General features: G+C 43.0%; 1 protein-coding gene across 1 annotated transcript in view; it reads left to right on the top strand.

Annotated features, from left to right (window-relative positions):
* The first annotated feature begins 951 nt into the window (after positions 1 to 951).
* tanc2a (tetratricopeptide repeat, ankyrin repeat and coiled-coil containing 2a) overlaps positions 952 to 23,301 on the top strand; it is a 62,856-nt gene continuing 40,506 nt past the window's right edge. Inside the window, exons 1-6 of the mRNA XM_028600194.1 lie at positions 952 to 1,986; positions 8,368 to 8,507; positions 12,721 to 12,889; positions 14,607 to 14,927; positions 18,791 to 18,916; positions 20,863 to 21,129. Coding sequence (XP_028455995.1) covers positions 1,722 to 1,986; positions 8,368 to 8,507; positions 12,721 to 12,889; positions 14,607 to 14,927; positions 18,791 to 18,916; positions 20,863 to 21,129 — 1,288 coding nt within the window. The 5' untranslated portion in view covers positions 952 to 1,721. The remainder of the gene's footprint in view (positions 1,987 to 8,367; positions 8,508 to 12,720; positions 12,890 to 14,606; positions 14,928 to 18,790; positions 18,917 to 20,862; positions 21,130 to 23,301) is intronic.

Raw genomic sequence — 23,301 nt, 5'->3', positions numbered from 1 at the left:
CCGGCAGCACCGGAGCAATCCTGGAAGTGGAACATCATGGATGTAGACTAAAGGCCGACAGACACCTAGCACAACTGAGATACAAGAAAGCTGAAAGACCACATTTTGATATTGCATGTTCCACTTCCAGGCAGAGTACAGTGCAGTACGTTTTTTTGGTAAAATAATCAGTCTAAAAAGATGTGAAAGTGAAATGAAGGCATTACAACCTTTCTATTTCTGTCAGCCAGCCTGAAAACTTCTTTTTTCCTCACCTCTTTTGTTACTGCTCTCCTTATTGTTTTTTTTATGTACAACCGGAAGACCCTGTAAATCTCATCTCAACAATTTCTTCAAGTCTTCATCCTAGCCCTATTTTTCTCCCTTTCCGCTTTTCATTCAAAGATCTTTGTTGATTGAAAACAACTCCAGATTTAAAAAAAAGAAAAAGAAAAGAAAATGCAGTTTTGGAGAGATCAGAGAGGCAAACATCGAAGCATCATACTGTTGCTTCATTCGTTCCAGGTCTTCATTTAGTCCTTTTTCTCTCTACATTTTTCACATTTTCCGGACTAATGTGGATTACAGCCTTCCATCTTCACTTTGCTCTGTGGTCAGACGCTCCTCTGTTCTTGGAAAAGGAGTTCCACTGTAATTTCAGCATTTCTTTGGTCTGCCGACCTACATGCAAGTCTCCCTTCCACATTCTCTCTCTGGCTGTGTTTTCCTTCTCTTAGAAGAAAGAAGCATGGACTGTCTTTCCAGACTTGCACTTCTCGACCCATATCTCTTCGTTCAGCTCCTCCTGCAGTCCTTCCCTTTCTCTCCTGTGTGTGTGTGTGTGTGTGTGTGTGTGTGTGTGTGTGTGTGTGTGTGTGTGTGGTTTCTTTTGGGTTGGAGGAGGGGAGGTTTTGATTTGCTGTGCAGTCAGACGAGGGAGGTCGTCTTTCAGACCAGATATGGGGGCTGAAAGAAAAGCTCTTAAACACTTGGAAACTTTTACTTCTTGCGCTTCCGAGGATATCCTCTGGAGAGGAGATTTACTCTTTCCACCTCATGCTTTAAGTTGTTTGTTTGCTCTTTCTGTATGGTTTTGAGAAAGGCTCTACCTGTGAATGAGAAGGATTGCATTTCTTTTTTTTTTTTTGGCTACAAAGGACAATAACCAGTGGGATTACATCGTCCAGATCTGCTGGGAGTTGCGGCCAAAGTTTTCCAAGCGCGTGTGGATTCCGGTTTCCCCTCTGAAAGTAGCAACGTTACCTATACTGAACCTATGAGGAGTCTGGCTGTTATGTTTGCCCGTTTGCCTATCCTGCTTATTTAACCGCAGTCCTTCTGCTTTAGAAGTTGGAGTACCTCTAGGGTTTTTTTATTTTTAATTTTCCTGGAGACTCTCTTCCTCCTCTTATCTCTTCATCCCTACCTCCTTCACCTTTCTCTCCCTCTCTCCTTTGTGTGCTCTGGAGAAGGAGGAGCTCAGGACCAAAAAAGAAGAAGAAGGACTGGATAGTGATGTCATGTGTGTTCACATTTTCACCAAGAAAGCTTAATGGAGAGGGCTCAGGGGCGCAACAGCAGTTCAACAAACTAGGCTAACTGCTGAGACAAAGACCCTCGCTTTCATTCGTCTTGTCAGCTGTTGTGTTTTGGGGGCAATAACAGCCCCTCTGAATTGCTGACTCCGCCCCCCTCTCCATGGAACCACTCTGAACCCACCAGAACCCCACTGCCAGCTAGTTATGGACTGCACGGCGGCTATTTTGAAAGCATGCGCCCGCTCCAGGACCAAGTGGTGTCGGCACGAGCGCTCCTCTGTCCGTCGCCCGTGGAGAGTGGCGGGCAGCTGCAGTTGCGGCGCGGCCGCCACTGGCCACGCCTCTTCCCTCCTGCGGCGCTTGCTGTTTTACGCCTGCTGTTGTCAGTCCCACGAGGACAGCTCTGAGCTGTGTCGGGAATGGGTGGATTGTCCCGGCGAAGCACCAAGAGGAAGGAGTGAGGAAGAAGGTGAGAGTGATGGACTCTCTCTGTAGGCTACCGATGTTCTTGTTTCAGGCAGACATGTTTCTAACCGGGGTCAAAACCTGCAATAATAGTGTCAGGCTTTGGGGCTTTTTCATATTTACTAGTGCTGTCAAACGATTCAAATATTTAATCGCGATTAATCGCATTAATGTCATAGTTAACTTGCAATTAATCGCACATTTTTATCTATTCTAAATGTCCCTTGATTTCTTTTTGTCCTGTTATTTTTTTCTCATTTTAATGCTCTTATCAACATGGAAAAGTGGATCAACATTTTGTCGTTTGGCTTTGACGAGGGGGCGGAGAATTGGCATCAGCTGTGTGCTCGGCCATCAAGTGGTATTTCAGACCGGACATGCTGCGATGATAGCTCAGTTCACAACGACAAAACACACAGATCACTTTGGTCTTGTCAATGGAACCATTTGGCAACTTTTTAAAAGTAAACTTACCATTCACAATCTTATGGGCATCCATTTCGGCGTCTCGCGCTCTCCATCCACTCAAAACGGAACGTTAGCCTGCTACTCTTTGGCCGACTCGCAAGCATAACAAGTGTGTGCGGCGTGCCTGTTGTTGTGTTTCCGGTCTAGCTAGATCCGGTGTGGTGTTGTAGTTTTTCTAACGTTACTAGTTGTCGCAACAGCAATGTAAAAAAAACGACAAAGTTTGCTAGGCCAAAAAGAACGTTAATGTGGCGATAAAAAAAATTGACATTTTAACGACAAGGTTACTTTCAGTCAAAAAGTAGTCTGGATCAGCGCCAGTTCATTTCCAGGATAATCGCTGAAATATCCGCCCATGTGTGTTGCCGTTGTCTAACTCCATCCCCTTCGGGAAACAACAATAAACTTTGAGCTAGCATAGGGTGACCAGATTTCCCGGAACTAAAACCGGGACACTTTGCGCGTGACCGTAGTGTGTTTGTCCACGCACACGCTTTTTAACGTGAACATGTGTCAGCCCTGTTCAGACACAGACCGTAACTTCATTATTTTGATCCTAGGCTCCTCGTCTAATAATAAGGTTTTTTTCCTGTGAAATTAACAAAATTGCAGTAACAGCCTTTTTCAGTTTAGTGTGAGATTTATGTTTATATTTTGAAGTGTTATTTATTCCAATAACAGCAAAGTAATTAAAATGATTTATTGAACATTTTGAGCATTAAACACTTCATTTCCTGCATTCTGGTGAATTTTTATACACCTATTTCTACATTTTTCTGAATCAATGTATGCTGCACATATCTTTATTTAAAGAGAAACAGATTACAATCCAAATATAAAAAACATAATGGAATATATTGCAGTAAGACTGTCAGGCATTCTGTATTGCTTTCAACTATTTATTCTCCTTTGGATGGACTTTTCTAATTATATCTGAGTCAGCACACATGTAGCCTATAGTAATCATTTACTCTTACCTCCTGTTTTGCGTCTTTTGTTGGTTAAGTAACCTCCTTAATGTGCATATGACAATTATTCACCTCAATGATACATTCATTCATTTTAATTTATTAATAAACCCCTGGACTGTAATATTTCAGATGTTTGAGCAAGATTTCTGCTCTTGTCCAAAACTTTGTGCACATTCAAAATACAGTATACCTATGTTCTCCGTGATTTGGAGGAGTCGTGATATTTTGAGAAAAATAAAGTGATAATAGGAATAAAGTACAGGAATAGTCACAAGCTATATTTCAGAAAATAATCTATACCTGCACCATAGTCTGCTGTGCATTACGTGATTGCTCTGCTGATACGGTAGATCTCAGACAGACACAGAGCCCCGTTTGGGTCTCTGGTCTCTCAATGACACAAATAGTTTAAATAGGGAAGTGGCTATACGCCACGCTACGTCGGAAGTGGAAACCCGATACTACAGAAATACACGGAGCACAAACGCAACACATCTGCCGCAGCATGGCCACAGCTGAGCGCATCCATGAACCTGAAGCTGCGCTGCATTTTACAGAGAGAGTGGACACTAAGAGACCCACAGGTCTGCTTCAGAGCTCCGTGTGGTTGAGTCTGAACCGTAGACTGGAAACGTCATGTCACGGGAACTTCAAACTAAATCATTAGTATTGCGCTCCTAAACTTTGTGTTGATGGCATCATTGTATTAGACTGATTTGGCTATGATTCCTCCGAAAACTTCAACCGGCTTTCACAGCTTTCCTCACGGAGAGACGGTTGCTAGGTGATAGCAACAAATACAGCATGGTCGGACCCCGCACATAGCTGCCCGTTCTATTCGCCTCGGAAAAATAAACTGGACAAAGTTACATTCGGGGCTACACTCAAAACATTCGGGGCTGAAGACCCGGCAAAATCGGCTGACGCCGCTCCTTGTGTAAACCGGGACATTTTAGCGTCCCGACAGGCTTTTGTTGGGACTCGGGACAAGCAATTCAAAATCGGGACTGTCCCGGTCAAACCGGGACATCCAGTCACCCTAAGCTAGCAAGCTACACACTATGCAATAGTGTGACAATTTGGATCGTGCAACAAGGCAGGTCCACTTGGTTCTTTAAAGAGTTACAAAGAATACGTTTTGGGGCCGATTGGCAGGGATTTGCTATTGACAAAATTTACATGGCGATACACCGGTAAAAGCAAATGAGGTTTAACCATTTATCCAGCTAATTTAAATAGCTTTTAATATTTTATATTTATATGTGGCCTTTTTTTTCCCACCAAAACAAGTTCCTTTCTAAGACTATATTGCAGAGCCACCGTCTTTCTGCGTCCCAAGACGATCGTGATTGGTTTAAATAAATGCAACCCAGAGCGTTTCTTTTCTCCTATCCCTGAATGTGTGTGGTGTAGCCAGACCTTACTCCACAGCACTGTGGAAATGTGAGACTAGTCAAAAAGCAATGTAGATTATTGCTGGCAGCATGAGTTGACTTGAGACAACAGTCGCCTAAACTCTGATGTGAATAGTTAAACTAGATGCACACCCGCTGCGGTGGACTCATGCTAATTCGTAGCAAATCTAACATTCTCATCTATGAGAGGAATTGAGTATTGTCTCCTTCTCTGTTTTTGTCTCTTGAAGGGGTATGATCTCTGGTTACGAGAGGTGAATCCATGGGAGTTGAGTAAACAATGTGTGGATTCTACTTTGTTCACTCTGTCCTTATTAAGCTTTAAACTTTCAGTTTCTTTCTGCCAATGCTCAAACTGATGTTGGATTAAGTTAAGGAATTCAAATGAATTCTGTTTTTCCTGTAGTCTTGTATAGCAGAGGCGAGCTGCCTCGTCTGAAATAAAGGCCACCTCTGCTATAAAAGACTACAGAAAAAAATTTCCTGAACCTATCCAAAAATCTCTAGAAAGCTCGACGTCTTTAACTATAATTAGAACTGAGCAAATTCTTACTGGCAGCCCAACAGGATGAACTCAACACAAGCAGAACAGAAGAAAGCAACGGACACTGTGGTGTTGCTAGCTCTTCCACTGCAGTAGGCTACACAGTGGAGAAATCACATGTATCTTACAGTATGGCTACTTGAAAATTCCAGCCAATCACTCTGGTTGTTAAATAATGTTATTAAGGCCTGGTCACACTAGAACCTGTCACCGAGAAATAAATCCATGCTTGCTGAGGTAGAAGCTACTCCCAGGGCTAGTAGCTACTGTAGCTTGCGCGCTCACAGATGCACATGCTAGCCAGCTGTCAGTCACATGCTCTCAGATTTTCTTTTGTTTTCTCTGTACTCCCCCTTGGCATTTTTTTTTCAGGATGGCACACCATTTCATTCAATAAAGTTACTGAAGGGTTACAGTTATATCTAAAAATGGGACAACCCAATTTGAGCCCACAAGAATGTTTTTATGGAGTCTCTTTTCGCATGGCGACATAAGATTCTGTCTTTTTTTTGACTGACAGGTTCATTAACCAATGAAAGCACAGTGACATATGCCTACTATAGGTTTCTGAGTGTAGCTGAATGATGAACAGAATGAACATTTTGAGTTTGGAGACAACTGAGCATCTTTGTTACTTTACATGTCTTTTAGCTTGTAGCTTCAAAGCTACCAGAAAGTAGAACACAACAATATTCATTTGCGCATCGCCGTGAAATATGATGCTGTAGGTTTGGTGACTTACTGATTACTAAAGAAACTACTATGGCTAGCAGGCTAAACGGTATCTTACTTTTGGCAGACTGGCAGCTGGCTTTGGCGGGTGGGTCAAGCTAGCTGGCTTGCCAGACCTCAACGTTGCTAGGTTCGCTCACCTATTCTCCCTTCTCTCTAAGGTCAGCACAGCTTAGCAAGAAGGCTTGATGAACAAATTGATGGGCACATTTACTAAATCTGGCGATTTCAGAGTTTTAGCGTAGCCTATGTGTTATAATTGTTTTTTTTTTAGCTTTCTTTGTTTAGCTGGTTTTAGAGTTTAGAGTCCACCACATCAGTTATTTTTGTTATTTAAAACCTATACCTTCATCCCAGCCGTGGTTTGATTCCACATTTTTTTATGTTTTCACTATGTGTTACTCTGCGGTGCTCTTTCCCGCTCAACTTGTATCTTCAGAGCTGAAAACATCCAGAGAGAAAGAGGATCAAGGCCGATATGCTTGAAACGAACAAGTCTGTCCAACCACGTCAAAAAAACAAAGCGTTTAGCTGTTGGCATAGAATGGCCAAACTCAAAGGCAGGGTGCTGTAAGAGAGAAGGACGGGATGTAATAGTAGTTCAGATATAGGGATAAATGGCACACATTATTTCCTCTAAGTCTAAGGCACTGAAACGAGAGCTCTACAGAGAAGTTTAAACCCTGCTTACTTTGTCATCTCTGCACACCTAGCCACTCGCCATGTGAGGTGGGGAAGTAAGCAAAAAATGGAAGGAAGAAAGGAAAGAGAGCTGACCGAGGGAATCAGAAGCTACAGTAGATAATGCGACAGGAATGGAAAAGGCTGTGCTCCCAGTATTCCATTTTATTTTTCTTCTTCTAAAAATGACTTGCACACCCTGTCATTGACTGACCACACACACATGCATGAATGTGCGTGTATATGCACACAGTCTTCCCAGTGTGTTTTGTGTTTGTTTGGTTTTATGTGTGTGTGTGTGTGTGTGTGTGTGTGTGTGTGTGTGTGTGTGTGTGTGTGTGTGTGTGTGTGTGTGTGTGTGTGTGTGTGTGTGTGCGTGCTTGCGTGGGTGCATGCGTGTGTCTGCGATGCTTAACTAGTATATAATCCAACAGTCAGCAATTTATAGCCTGTAATTATAGACTGTCAAAGAGACACAGTATGAGCTTTCATGCTGTGGCTTGTGTGTGTGTGTGTGTGTGTGTGTGTGTGTGTGTGTGTGTGTGTGTACTCTTGACATAGTTATGTCATGATAGTGAATATATTAATATTGAGATCAATTACTGTTCCGCACACAGTATTCTCAGTGGGCTTCATGAGTGAGTTCATGCTTTTATGTGTTTTGTGTGTGTTTTAAGTTCTTTTACAATTTGTTCTATTTTTATAATCTCCTCTGATTGGACAGTGCCTACCAATTTCTCATCCTGATTGGACAGATCCAATCTCACAGTATGAGGAGGCGTGCCTCCAGGGCAACAGAATAGATGGGTAGAGCTTATATCCCACTGAGGTCTCTACTTTCTGGCTTGTTCCAGTGCTCAGTCTGTGTTTCTGTCAGTGTGTTTCCACAACTGCAAATTCAATTTGTGTGACTTCATTTGTATTTGACAATGCCGTTACTTGGCAGCAAGGCTTTGTTGAATATTAATATATTGGCAAAGTTGATATTAAAGGGATAGTTCACTTGAAGAGATATTTTGCTGATTTAATCCAGCTCTGTGTCATGTCAGTGTGGTCAGTGTTGAGCTCAGATTCCCTCCGTGGCGCCAGTGCACAGAGCTCCGTGTGGAGCAGGGCAGCGGAGGTCTGCCAATATCAGCAGTCATCCGCTGCCTTGCTCCTTCGTGCACTGGGGCCACGGAGGAAAGCCAAACATTGTTCATTCCAACACTTCCCACACAAAGATGACAAAGAGCTGGTTTAAAAGTCTTCCTTTTAAGTAAATGAGAAGATTGATACCACTCTAATGCCTGTGCAATACATGTGAAGTTGCTGAAACCAACCAGCTGGTTAGCTTAGCTGAGCTTAACATAAAGACTGGAGCAAGCTGGCCTGACTTTGTCCAAAGGTAACAAAATCTTTTTCTTTTAAATTAGTCATTACACAAAACTGATTTGGTGCGTGGTCTGTTTTAAAGCTGCTCTCTCAATTTCCTCTAGCTGTAATATTAGAGGGCTTGAGATGTTTTTTACCGGCCAATTTGTTAGGACAAATGAAAAACCATTTCCCCTTTTCTTCACTCTCTCACTCTCCAGGCGAGGATGAGGAGTTAGGACCCCCACCCTCAGTAGACGAGGCGGCTGATGCTCTGATGACCAGGCTGGGCTTCCTGCTTGGGGAAAAGATAATCGGTGGAGAGCCGGGGTCTCCTTACCACGCCCAGCATGATAGAGAGGTAATCAACCCACACACAGATGCACACTTTCACACTTTGTTTTAGGGCTCCATAACTTGAGGTTGAGGTACCCTTACTTGGGTGCCTAATTTCAGATTTCAGAAGTATATTCCAGTCATATAGTAATTTTTCAGAAATTAGAGGTGTTGTTTTATTATATATGTTATTTTATCTCTGTCCTTCACATATTGTATATTTACAGTGTGTACCAGAGATATTTCCGAAATCTGAATTCAGCATTTGGCAATGCGCAAATAATAATAATTAAGCATATTTCTTAATTTATATTATTTGTATTTTGGAAACCTATAAAACACAAAATAGTCTGAGACTCTGAACTGAGAATCACAATTAGATGATATTGATGATGATTCATTTTAGAATGTTCAGATTATTTTTGTCACCTCTAAGGCTGCCATAGGTTTCCATTCATTTCAATATACTTATACTCACGTACAAGTAGGCTCTTCTGTATAGTACTTAAATGATGTAAATGCACGTAGTTTGGATGGCAGTTCTGACCCAGAGCACAGAGATTAACCACAAGACACAGAGTAGCGGGTTTAACAAAGAGTTTTAAGTACCGATTCCATTAACCCTTGTGTTGGGTTAATGGAATCGGTACTTAGAAACAACAGGCTGGAGGGAACCGGGCTGAGGACTGCAGGACCGACTGAGGCTGGATGTTGGGCAGGCAGAGGTGGATCCCAAAAATCCCTCTTAGATCCAAGCGTGGAGGAGACGCGGTAGAGCACAGAGGAGCAGTAGGTCTTGAGGCGGGGTCTGGACAAAAAAGCAGGAATTAGCTGAAGCACAAAAAAATGATCAAATGGAGCCAAGTTACCACACTGGTGGACGTAACAAACTGGCGACGATTGTGAGAACAACCGGGGCTTAAGTACTGGTGAGGTGAGTAGGTGATTGGCAGAAGCTGTGCAGGATGAATGGCAGCGCCCTGGAGAGAGAAGGACCCCGCCCCGTGACCTACATACAGACTGGGAGAAGACAGATACACAAGGGAAATGGGAAAACACACACTAGGACATGGAAAGCCAGCATACCCCATAATACCAAGAGTAAAGGCCAATTTATACTTGTGCGTTAAATCGACGCCGTGGGTATGTATGTACGTGGAGTTACGGACCCTATGCCATAGCCTGATGTGCACCTTTTAATTTAACCATTTCTAACTTTTTTCTTAACAAAAATAGATCTTATTCGTTCAAATATCTCACCGCCCATTTATGATCCTGGTCTTATGCTTATAAAACCGAACCTTGACAGATCAGATTTAAATTATTTCCGTCCCATTTCTAAGCTTCCCTTCCTGTCTAAAGTATTGGAGAAAATTGTGTATGCTCAGCTAATTGTCTCATTTAGATAATAACAACATCATGGAAAATCAATCAATTCAATCTGGGTTCAGGGCTCGTCAAAGTACAGAATCGGCCCGTCACAAATGACCTGCTACTGGCTTTAGACTGTGGTAAATGTGCCATCCTAATTCTATTCGACCTCAGTGCAGCATTTGATACAGTGGATCACAATATCTTATTAAACCGTTTTAAGGACCAGGTTGGCATTCAAGCCACTGTCCTCAAGTGGTTTGCCTCCTATTTAGCCGATAGGACTTTCTCTGTTAATATTGGCAGCCTTTACTCCTCCACAGCCCCTGTTTCTTGTGGAGTACCCCAAGGTTCCATTTTAGGGCCCATTTTATTTGCTCTGTATATGCTCCCTCTGGGCTATATATTCTGCCAACACAATGTTTCCTTCCACTGCTATGCCGATGATACACAAATCTATTTGCCGTTAAATCCGGGGGATTACATCCATTCTTAACTGCCTCCAGGATGTGAATGCTGGATGGCCAAAAACTACCTACAAATAAATGACTCCAAAACAGGTGATTCTTCTTGGTCCCCAAAACACCACAGCAAGCATAGCTAGCCACCTGGGTCCGCTGTCTCTTAGCCTGCACGTCCATGCCAGAAATCTTAGTGTCATCTTTGATTCATCACTTTGTTTTGAGAAACGGATCAATTCAGTGGTGAAAAGTTGTTTTTTCATCTGCGGAACAGGCCTGTCATGATAGTCAATAAATCAATTAATGGCACGATAATTTTTCCAGCCGGAATAATTTCCATTTGCATGCTTGTTTGTTTTCCTTGTCTCTCTCTCTCTCTCTCTCTCTCTCTCTCCCCCCCCAAGAGACTGAAGGACCACTCTCGGTTCTTTAGCGTAACGAGGAGTGAACCCTCTTGTCAGTCGCATGGTCTTTGTGTTGGGAGGCGGGACTCCTGGCGGAGAGACCGAGACAGAGAAACGCTGTGTGTGTGTGTGTGTGTGTGTGTGTGTGTGTGTGTGTGTGTGTGTGTGTGTGTGTGTGTGTGTGTGTGTGTGTGTGTGTGTGCGCGCGCGCGCGCACGCTTGTGTGTCCGGCCCGCCCCCGCGAAGCTCCGACCTGCAGACAGCAGAAGAAAGTAGCTGCACCTTCGCCAAAATGAAGACTGAAAAACAGAACTATTTTGGTACAAACATTTACTCGCCATGTGGCAGAAAGCCACATAGATATAGATAGATATAATTTATTAATAATATATTATTTAAATTTAATATTTAGTGTTTAATAAATAATTGTTAAATGTAGTACAGAGTCTGTAGTCTATCGCACAAACACTCGAGGAATGCCGCAAACATTTGACAGCCAGTACGAATTGCCTGGAAGAACCAGAATATACTTGTCCCAAACGGCAATTCCACAACTGTACAACAGTGTGAAAGACGACATACTAAAGGAGATCAAAGGCATATTGTGGATATTTAAAATGTCTTCCAGGTCCAGTGTTAAATATTCTTTAGAAAAATAATTGTATTGATCTTTGAAAAGGTGTACCTGCATTATTATGCCATTATCATTATATTAGATGAAAATGGTCTTGGAACGACAACATTATCGTTTATCGCAATCATTTCTGGGACAATTTATCGTCCAGCAAAATTTGTTATCGTGACAGGCCTACTCAGGAATATTGCTAAACTGAAGACCATCCTGTCTTCTGGTGATATGAAGACTGTCACCATTGCATTAATCTCCTCCAGGCTTGCTTATTGCAACTCACTGTATCTGGGTGTTGGCCCTTCCTCTTTGTCTCACTTGCAGCTGGTGCAAAATGCTGCAGCGAGACTTCTGACTGGCACAAGGAAAAGAGAAAGCATCACACCCATTCTAGCATCCCTGCATTGGCTACCTGTTAAATACAGGATTTTAAGATTCTTTTATTTGTTTTTAAAGCCATTCATGGTCAGGCTCCCCAGTATATTTCAGAACTCCTCAGCCCCTACTCCAACTCCAGTCCTCTTAGATCCTCAAATCAGTTGTTTTTAACTGTTCCTCGATCGAGGTTAGTGGGTAAGGGAGATCGTGCCTTTTCTGTGGCAGCTCCAAAGCTTTGGAATAATCTCCCACTTTGTCTCAGATGTTCACCAAAAACACATCTCAAGGCATATTTGTTCTCAGTGGCCTTCGGTTTTTGCATTTTAACAACATATTGTACTGTATGTTATAAATAAACTTGACTTGACTTGACACATTGCGGCGACATAGACAGCGACAACTGTGATTGGTCCACTCGGCCGTGGCTTGGTAGCGTTGCATTTCCATAAACAACGTGAAATCAAGGAGAGGTTTAACTTTTCCTGCTCCAGATCTCCCACCGTGGTCAGAAAGAACAGGGGATACACTTTGTTTTTCTCACTATGAATCTAGAGTCGGTACCCACTCCGAAGCTAATCCCCGTTACTCTCTCACTCGCTCTTCGACACACCCCCCACGCACACACACACACACATGCCGGCCCTGCTATGCTTTTAAAGACATCGACGTACACACCAACGCACAAGTATAAACTTCAGGCCGCTTATAGGCTATGGTGAAAGCTCTGCATGGAGCCTCCGCAGAACCATAAATCACGCTTAAGTCTACAAATGGCAACAAAAAACGTTAAAAAACCTTGTCTCTGTATATAAGATACTATTTATAGGATACTCGTAACACTGTGTAAATACGTTGTTTTTACATTTTGTATCACATAACTTGGATATTAAGTGGAAAGTATTTCTTTGTGTTTCTGTATCCATTCAAATCTAAACATGCTTTTTTATCTCTATACATGCTTAAAGCTAAAGATACAATCTCTCCTCTTTCCCGCAGAGGATCTCTCCTTCCTCCAGTCTGGCCAGTAGCTGCACCTCCCCCTGCTCCACGCTGCAACCTCCTGCTGGAGGGGAGGGCAACGACGACAACAGGCACGCCTCCTCCAACCACGCCTCCGTCACCTCCCCCACCTCCACCCTGGAGAGCAGAGACAGCGGCATCATAGGTGACATACCGCACTGTCCATTAGGGCCGAACGACTCGTCGTTTTCTAACCGAAATCGCGATTAATGGAATGTGAATATTTAGTCGAATTTCTGACCATTACTGCCCGCACCCGCAACGTGTGTGTTGCACTCCCGCCTGCTCCCGCAATGTGTATGTCCACTCCCGCCCGCACCCGCAAAACTCTGAGAATTTAAGCTCGCACAATAATAGAGATGCATTGATTTTGTGTCTTCTCCCGTCCCGCATGAGAAAACACGTAATTTTATAGGCTAATAGGGAGAAGATGCAGGGAAAGAAGGCAGGTGCTCACTGCTGTGAGAGGGGGGAGGGAGGAGCAAAGGATGAGGGAGCAGGTGGACGGAGCCTCGGAGCTCCCCCGTCCTGGGAGGCTCAGACACACTGCGGGTGTCTGCTCATAGATTTACAGTATATACTGCCAGTGGAATATATATATATATATATATATATATACCGACACCATTTTAAAAGTATCGTTTGGGTTTTTTCCGATACCGGTCCTAAAAACACTACTTTTAAAATGTTGTCGGTGCCTAAGCGGTGCCTGAATCGATACTTTAAAATAAACAAGAGCACGGCTTGTGTTTTGCTCAGGCCATATGGTGAAATTAAAATGATTTGTTTAAAATGTAATAACAAGTACTTATAACAAAACACATATTACCAGTCAACGAAAGCTGATTGGCTGCAATTTAAATTGCATGTTGGTTACATTTGTGGTCATAATACATATTATATTTGCACTAGAACTACAACACCACAGAATAAAAAGAAAAACATTCTAAAGTGCTGCTAGCCTGGTTGACACCGGACCCGTTCGTATCATTTTTAGGACCGGTATCGGAAAAAAACCAAACGATACCTAACCCTAATCTGGGTCCTCCACAGGGTGACTAGACACCAGTCCTATACTGCGAATGAGGAAATCGGAGAATTGTTTCAGATGATGTTTCCTGACTCTGACATCTGACGTTTTTTGTTTTGTTTTTAATGTTGTGATATAGGTCTTAAATTGAATTCATGACGGCCTTAAAAAGGTCTTAAGGCGCTGACACACCAACCCGATAATCGGCCCGTCGGACAGTCTGGCGAGGTCGGTGAACAAATCTGTTCGGTGTGTCCCGTGCCGTCGTCAGTCTGGGGGGCTGTCGGCGTTCATTTTGGCCGACCTGACATGTTCAGTCGCTGGCAGGGCAGTCGGGACTCACCCGGAAATGGCGAGCGGAATGAGGTGACTAGAGTCTCTCAAAATCTGACGACAATCTTCTAAACTGACCTTTGTCGATCTGAAATGAAGACAGATTCAGCAACCGCACGGCCTATTTCTCGCTTAAAATGTTTTCAGAAACACGTCTCGGTGAACTATTTTGGTACAACATGAGATCGTATTCTGAACGAGTCGCCATGACAGTCTGGCTTTGAATTTCCGGAGAAAACAAACCCACGTGACGCGTCCAATCAGCTGCCGGTTTTCATTTTTTGGGCAACAATACAGATAAGCGCCTCCTGCTGTTTTGGAGACGTATTGCGTCTCGTCTCTTCAGTGTGTCCTGAGGCACTTTTTGGACCAACTCGGGGAGACTGATCAGTCTGCTGACGGTCGGCCGTCAGTGTAACCTCCTTTAAACGGTCTTAAAGTTGACTTGTGAAACCTTCAGAAACCCTGAAAGCAGTCTTTCCCTTGCTCTCTTTTTCAGCCACGTTAACCAGCTATTCGGCTGAGTCGGCAGCCGAACGGGACGACAGCGGCAAGGATCCCGGTGACGGTTACCGTGGCAGCAGCCTGAATCTGTGGCAGCAGGGGGGCCGGCCGGTGGTGGCCTCCAGCTCCTCCTCCTGTATGGCGGCGGTAGGAAGCACAAACGACGGCTCCCTCTACAGGGCGGAGGACATCATGGCCGCCTCCACCTACAGCCTCAACAAACTCCACCCAGACCGAGGCCCTGGCTCCGCCCTCTCATCAGGCTCCACCCACTCCATCCCTCTCTACCTCATGCCCCGGCCCAATTCAGTTGCCGGTAAGATAGTCTATCTCGACGGGATAGTTCCGGTGGGTTGACCCTCACTTTCCGCTTTCTTTGACTTAACTTTAACCTCCAGTCGCATCGAGCAGCGTTAACCGGAACCTCTGAGCAACAGAACAGACTGAAAATGGCAAATTTGGATCACGCAAAAAGGCAGGCCTGCTTGTCCCGTTGCCTATAGATTCTGCATTCACATGCGGATATCCGTTAATAGAGATTAACAAATAGATAGTCTCGCATTGCCAGACCTACAGTAGCTCCAAAGTGCTGTGGAGTAAAGGTCTGGCTCCTCCACACATACATTCCAGGGTAGGAGAGAAAACCACTGTGGGTTGTTTGCATTTCTTTAGTGGGAGGCACTAAGGTCAGTTCAATACTTATCAGTTCAATTTTCTAAGCACAAACGGACATTTGGAAAAACAGAAAAATGGGTTCCAATATCCAATATTTTTTTCCCCGCCTTGACAAATTAAAAAAATTGGATCTGGGCTCCAATTATTCAATACTGCAATGGTATTCTCTCCCTCGTTCCGCCTAGCTACGCCCCCACTCGAAACCATCAGTTGCAAGCACCTCTGACCCCAAAGTCTTTCAGGTTTTTTTGGGGGGGGGTTTTTGGTCCATATGACCTGCATATTCCATTTTAGAGGAAGAGAATACCATTGCAGTATTGAATAATTGGAGCCCAGACACAATTTAGTAATTTCCTCAATTTCTGATCCTCTGAATAAAAAAAACAGAAAATTGGAAAAACAGGTTAAAGATCCAATTATTTGGATTTGTCAAGATGGAAAAAAATTGGATATTTGAACCCATTTTTCTGTTTTTCCAAATGTCCGTTTGTCCTTAGAAAATTGAACTGATAAGCGTCACGTAGACCCACTAAGCTCTGGACACAAAACGTCTCAGTTAAGAGAGTAAATGCTGTAAACATATTCTTTGGTTCTTGTCGTTTCCCGAAGCGAACCGAGTTTGAGAACGGCAACACACAGAGATTGGGAGGTGAGGGACATCAGGCAATTATCCTGGAAATGTGCTTCCATTGATCCAGGCTAACAAATGGATGGTGTGTGTGTGTGTGTCTATATGTGTGACTCTAGTGGTTTCCAGGCCTGCAGGACACTCACCACACACTCTTTTCCTGTTAGGAAGGAAATACGTCACTCTTTCTCTACTATAGTGACTTCACTGGTAATGGTGAACAAACAAAGCCTTGCTTCCATGATCGTTACGTATGTGTGTCCACTCTGGGTTTAAAACGGGGCTTGTAACAGGCAGAGGCCGATGTAGTTTGCCACAGTAACAGCCTAATGAATGACCGTTATGCACAAGTTGCATACTTTCAACATTTAAAAAAAAAAAAGCACTTTCTTTCCAAGAAGGAAATAAGAAGACTGATAGCAATCACCACGTTAGCACACAATCCCACGTGCAGTGCTGGAGACAAGAGGTGGTTAGCCTAGCTAGCTAACATTAAGACTGACTGTCCAAATGTTAGGGAATGCATACCAGCACCTCTAAAAACGAGGTGATAATGAGCTCCATGTTGTGTAGCGTGTTACGTGGGGATGCAAAAACAACCAAACTGAAAAACAGGGCAACACGTTCCCATCTCATCCTCCCTTTCCTCTTTTCCTCTCTCTGTGTCTCCATAAAAAAACTAAAAAGGAAGGAAGTGACATGTATGACTTTTCTCCAAACACGAATCACACACACACACACACACACACACACACACACACACACACACATACATACACACAGGATACGCGGCACAGCCAGCGCTGGCATTCTCTGTGGCGTTAAAGGGTTGTATATGGATTGATTGGATCACACTTTGGGTAGGTTTCTGTCCGTTTTTTGTCTAGATAAGATACATTTATCCATGCTTTGTTAGCTTTCTGATCAGCTTTCTAGTGGCTGTAGTAGAAGTTTTGACTCTGCACCCCCTCGGACAATATCCTACTAGTCCTGCCGGTCCTTCTCATCTGCGTGACCGCTGTGGGTCTTCACACAGTTTTGAAACAGACTTTTTTTAGTTTTTTAAACTCTGGATTCAGTTTGTGATTTAGATAGCGGCACGCAGGTTGTGGATTTATTTGTTGTGGCCAACCCCTGGAAACTGAAGCAATAGGATCGGCAAAATTGCCAAACTGTGCGTCATTTAGGAACATTTGTCGACAACGCAAGGTTGCCAGGCAACCAGCAGAGAATCCTGGAGTTCAACAACTAGTCTGGCACATAACCCCCTTGTAAAATCCCACCTTCTTTTGTTCCTTTCCTTACCTTTTTGTTACCGTTGCCTAAACATTTGGACAGAACCAAGCTAGCTATTTTCACCTGTTTCCAGTCTTTGTGCTAAGCTAACTACTAGCAAATGAGTCACACTCAAATACCAGTGTAGGGACTTTGAGAGAGAGCGAGAGTCTGTAACCATAGGTTTACAAGAGTGTACAAAAAAGAACAATTACATTAATGGATAGTCAAAAGGCAACCAGATGTGGCCGGGTTGGATCAGTGGGTAAAGCAGGCGCAAATATACGGAGAGGTTTACGCCTCGACGCAGAGGTCCAGGGTTTGAATCTGACCTGTGACAATTTCCCCAATGTCTTCCCCCCCCTCTCTCTCCCCTTTCTCACCTATCTGTCCTATCGAATAAAGGCGGGAAAATAATCTTAAAAAAAACAAAGGCAACCAGATGAACTAGTTACTGCATCACACGTCAGGTTAGGTGTGTGGGGGGGCGGGAGATTTAAGAGGCGCTGGATCGTTTTAAACAATATTATCAAATTTGATTATTAACATGATATCAATATTTTACTTTTTAAATATCACGGTTATTGTCAGGGATGGAGTACTCTCTGCTCTCTGCACTCGTGACTCGAGCACTGATGACTCGGACTTGCGCTTGGACTCGTGGCTTTATAATATCGAACTCGGAAGTTGGATGAAGTTTCTGACTACTTTTTATGTGTAATAGGCAGTGCGTAATCAAGTCCTGGACTCAGTCCGACACGACTGTGACGAGTCCACATTTCAAATTGTTTTTGGAAATGATGGACGTCATGTCCTCCGGGCCAAAAAGGAAAATGACCGTCATGATTGTTATCAACGCAAAGTTCAAAAGCCAGCATTTGTGATGGTATGGGGGTGTGTTAGTGCCCATGGCATGGGTAACCTGCACATCTGTGAAGGCCCCATTCATTCTGAAAGGTACATACAGGTTTTGGAGCAACATATGCTGCCATCCATTGCTTGTTTCAGCAAGACAATGCCAAGCCACATTCTGCATGTGTTACAACAGCGTGGCTTTGTAGTAAAAGAGTGCGGGTACTAGACTGGCCTGCAGTCCAGACCTGTCTCCCGTTGAAAATGTGTGGCGCATTATGAAGCACAAAATACGACGGACTGTTGAGCTATTGAAGGCGTACCTCACGCAAGAATGGGAAAGAATTGCACCTACGTAGCTTCAGCAATAAGTGTCCTCAGTTCCCAAACGCTTATTGAGGGTTGTTAAAAGGAAAGGTGATGTAACAGTGTTCAACATGCCCCTGACCCAGCTTTTTTTGAAACGTGTTGCTGGCATCAAATTCAAAATGATAACATGTTTCAGTTCGAGCATTCAATATCCTTTGTTTGTAGTGTATTCAATTGAACATAGGTTGAAAAGGATTTGCAAATCATTGTGTTCTGTTTTTATTTACGTTTCACACAACGTCCCGACATCATCGGAATTGGGGTTTGTATTATTGTCTATGCATAAAACGGACTTTCTTCATCATTCTCTCTCTCTCTCTCTCTCTCTCTCTCTCTCTCTCTCTCTCTCTCTCTCTCTCTCTCTCTCTCTCTCTCTCTAGCCACTAGTTCTGCCCACCTGGAGGATCTAGCCTATCTGGATGAGCAGCAGAGACCCATCCCTTCAAGGACGTCCCTCAGAATGCCCAGACAGAATTCTGGGAGCCGTACTCAACAGGACCAAAGAGGTAAAGGCATACAAAAACACCCGTGAATGTTCTTTCAGACATACCATACTATTTGTTACTCCATGGTAAGGGTGAATACTCAATTCTGATTGGCTGCAGGGTGTCCAAAAAAAAGTGTTATATAACACCTACTAAAGGAGTTCCGGTGAAACTTTACCGTGATTACCGTTCAAAATGATCGCGCTACAATAAAATGAAAAGAAAGAGAAAATGTGAATCTGTTATTTCCAACACTGTGTAGCTAGTCCTTCAGTGCCTAGTCCTCTGAACACCACAGGATGGCGCTAACACATAGGTTTCAGGTGTTAAGTTACAAGTAGGTTACACTGCCCCTAACTTTGTTTCACAGCGAATTACGTTACCTCACATCCCGTTCACTGTTTAGGTTGCTACTTTAGGCTGCGGCCGATGGTAACGCGGCGGATAGTTTGTTCGTGAAAATCTTTGGTTGCGTCCAAAATCGCATACTCTGCACTACATACTCAACATGTATACTATCGTTCAACATACTTTTGTGTAAATAGACAGTAGTGTGTATCTTTTTCGGACGCACTATGAGCCTCCTTGCCGTTGGAGGTTGCGTAGCCGGTAACCCCTGTCGACTTTAGCTTTAGCGGCATCACCAGATAATGTTTAAATTACTGAAAAAAGGTAAATAACTACAACAACAGTCGCAGGTGACAAAATCACAGATTTAAATATGTAGAAATGTCAATAACAGCGTTATTACATGAAAGTTGTTGTTACTACCGCATTGCATTGTGGGATACTTATGCCGCCGTAGTGTCCGGTATTGCATACTGTTACCAGAAATACAATATTGCATGCAATTCACATACTGTTGGTTTCATACTAAGGTTTCGGACATACTAAAAAATCTCACATACTTGTTTTAGCGTACTAAATAGCATGTTAGTATGGAATTTTGGATGCAGTACAAAGCTTTGGGGACAATGACGTGGCTGGATAGCTAGCTTGTCTTGTTATTAAACATACTGTCACATTTATATTTATTGATTGCAAACCGTACACATTGTTATTGACTTTGACTTTGAATCTTGCTAGCATAGCATTAGCTTTCTGGCTCGTAGCTGTCTGAGCTGAAGGGTTCTCTGATCTGGGTAGATTATATAGGCCTACATATCTCCCGCTGCTAAAATATAAAGTAATGGTTTAAAAAAGAAAAGAAGTTATTTGGCAAGTAGCCTCGCATTGCCAGACCTTACTCCACAGCGCTGCGGAGGAAGGTCTGGCTAGTCCACACAGCATTCCAGGATGGGAGAAAAATGTGATCTGGTTGAAGCTGGTTTAGTTAGCATACCAACTCAACATTTATTTTGTTGTTACTTGTGTGTTAGCTCACTTAGGTTTACTTATTATATATTTAAGTACTTGAATGTCAATATATTCTTAAATTGAAATAATTTTCAATTAAGAAAAGACTTAATCGGTTTAGGAACCGGAATGGTTTTAAAAGCACCGGTTCGGAATCGTAAAAATCCAAACAATACCCAACCCTAATCACAATCCTCTTGGGCGGGGCTATGTGCTGGACGAAGAAACGGTGCCTCTGCAAAATAGCCTCGGGAAGGAACTTGTTTTGGTGGAACATGTGTACGTCCGAAGGTTGTTTTAGTCGGGCAACAGAAAACTCAGATTGGACAGATAGTCTAGCTAGCTGTCTGGATTTCCCCTGCAGAGATCTGAGGAGCAGTTAACCATAGTCCTCAGAAATCCACCGGAGTTTAGAACGCCAACACAAAGGAAGAGGAAGGTGACGGACATCTGGGCGAAAATGAGGGACATCCATCTTCCATCGCACCTGAACAATTCGCTAAATTAATCATCGTCGATAAAGACTATTTTGGACACCTTGTCGGGCATTAACCATTACACAAACAATATTCTAATACTCCTCTCCTCCTCCCTCCTCTTTTGTCCTGCAGTTCGTTTCACTCCCTCTCTCAACCTGAAGCCCCTCCACTTTGAGGTCCCGGGTCTCTCGTCTGATTGGCTGTTCACTGGCAGGGAGTGGCTCTTCCAGGAAGTGGACGCTTGTCTTCGCAGTGGTGACCCATCAACCAGTCAGGGCGTGGTGATCATCGGCAACATGGGCTTCGGCAAAACGGCCATCATCGCCCGCCTGGTGGCGCTCAGTTGTCATGGAAACCGCATGTCGCCAACTGCTACCAGCAACCAGACCATGCCTAAACGTAAGCAGAGAGAGACGTTAGTGTTACACCAATCAAGTTGCCTGTGTTATTAATAAAAAGAAAAAAAAAACTCTTTTCCACACCAGGGATTTTCCTGCATAGAGGAACTTTTGGCTCCTGTTGTCCTCGAGTCAAACATGATCCGTTTTCAAAGTTTCTAGATCAGAAATTTGGGTTTCTTTCAAGCAAATTGCCCAAACATAACTTGGGTTGTTCCATACAACGCTCTTCTCAAGTAAAAATAATGATCAGATCACTACTTTCATAGAATTTGGGTGTTTTAATACATTTTTATAGCATATGAAAAAAACATTGAAATGGTTTCTAAAGCGTATCCTGACTTTGAAAGTCTGTGATTATCCACTCATTCGTAACTATTTGTCGAAATAATTCATAATTTCAGCTTTTTTTAACAAAAAAATTAGGTATAATTTCATATAAATGAGGTTTATTGACAATGAATAAAAAACAAATTGTAAAACTAGTGGTAATAAGTTGCTGTTAGTGGTGTATCCGGTGGTAGTAAAAGAACGCAAAAACAAGTGACAGAAACCTAAAAAAAGCACCACAAAACGTGAAATAAAAAAGCATCTATAAAAGGGTTAACCCTGGAGGACAACAAGTTGCATGCTCGACAGGAAGCCAGCAGAGTTAAAAGAGCCTTTCATTTGTGATTCAGGATCAGGTTTAGCCTCCCGAGCCGTTTGGGGTGCGGCCCCGCCTCTTCAGAGCGTACAGCACATCCACGGCGGTCTCCTCGATCCATTTCCAGATATGGATTGGCGTGCTCGTTGTTAGGTGACGGCATCGTGGATCACACTCTCCAGGAACACCTTCAGCACGCCGCGGTTCACCTTGTATATCTGACCGGAGATGCGCTTCGCTCCGCCATGGCGAGCCAGACGACAAATGGCTGGTTTGGCAATCCCCCTCGAATTGCCTTATTAGTATCGAGTATCGAAAAATGCCAAATCACAGAAAGTGCATGCGTTAATCGTGCGTTAAAAGGAATTTGCGTTAACTTGTTGTTATTGCGGTTATTTTGACAGCCCTAATATATACTTTACCAAATACACTCTTTCACCTTAAAAAAAATCAATGGGTAAAAAAAGTTGAATCTCCCTTTTTCAGTAGAAAGCAACACATTCTGTACACTTTCAACTATTTTCTCCACCGGCCTATATACTTATAACATTGAGGGATGATCATGCCGATTATAATGCCAATCTGCGATTGACCCTAACACATGACATCATTCTACAACGAAATAACATATTGTTTCCAAACAAATCCTTTACATGGATAACATATATAATTCAGTGGACCCTACAGAACAAGTCCAAGTTTAAGGTTCAGACTCCTCCCTGATGATGGCACAATAGCCATTACACTGAAAAGGATGAACACAGTTGTGCAACATGTTTTATTTTGATAGACTTCCATTAAAGCTTACACTGGCCTTCAACTCTCTGTTAGTGCATTCCCAAAAAACAAGTCTGGATCCAGTTACCATGAATCAAAACCATGCATGCTTATGCTAATGATGTTTGGATTTATAGTAGGGGTGTAGGCGAATAGGAATACATATTTCAGATATTAACAGATAATTCATCCATTGACACAATTTAACACAAACATCACACCAATTCTTTTCAGAGTCATCATAAATACCATGCAGTGGTGGAATGTAATTAAGTACATTTACTCAAGTACTGTGCTTAAAGCTGTAGTGCTCTCTTATCTCTCTTATTTCCAATATGGGACATTTAAAGCTACGATCTCAAAGATTTCCGTTTCGTCCTTTTTTGCGGCACCTATGGTGATAAGCGGTAATTGCAGGTGTGTTTTTGGATCTTACTTCCCGGGATGTCGACATCTAGTTTGTAATACTTCAAATGCACGGGCAGGCTCAGTCACCGTGTTATCTCATTCAGCGATAGACAGCGACTTAACAGGAATTCATTTAACGCTTGTGTTGGCTTCCTGTCGACTACGCAACTTGTTGTCCTCCCGGGTTAAACATTAACACGTTTTTTTCACTTTTTTAAAAGATTTTTGTCGCTGTTTTCTGTGCTTTTTTTGTCAACACTTACACCAACTTAATACCACTAGTATTACACTGTATTTTTGGATCCAAATGTCAATAAACTTCATTTATATGAAATTATATAT

This window comes from Perca flavescens, chromosome 15, assembly GCF_004354835.1.
Source record: "Perca flavescens isolate YP-PL-M2 chromosome 15, PFLA_1.0, whole genome shotgun sequence".
NCBI classification, from domain to species: domain Eukaryota; kingdom Metazoa; phylum Chordata; class Actinopteri; order Perciformes; family Percidae; genus Perca; species Perca flavescens.
This window is presented reverse-complemented; position numbering and strand designations above follow the sequence as displayed.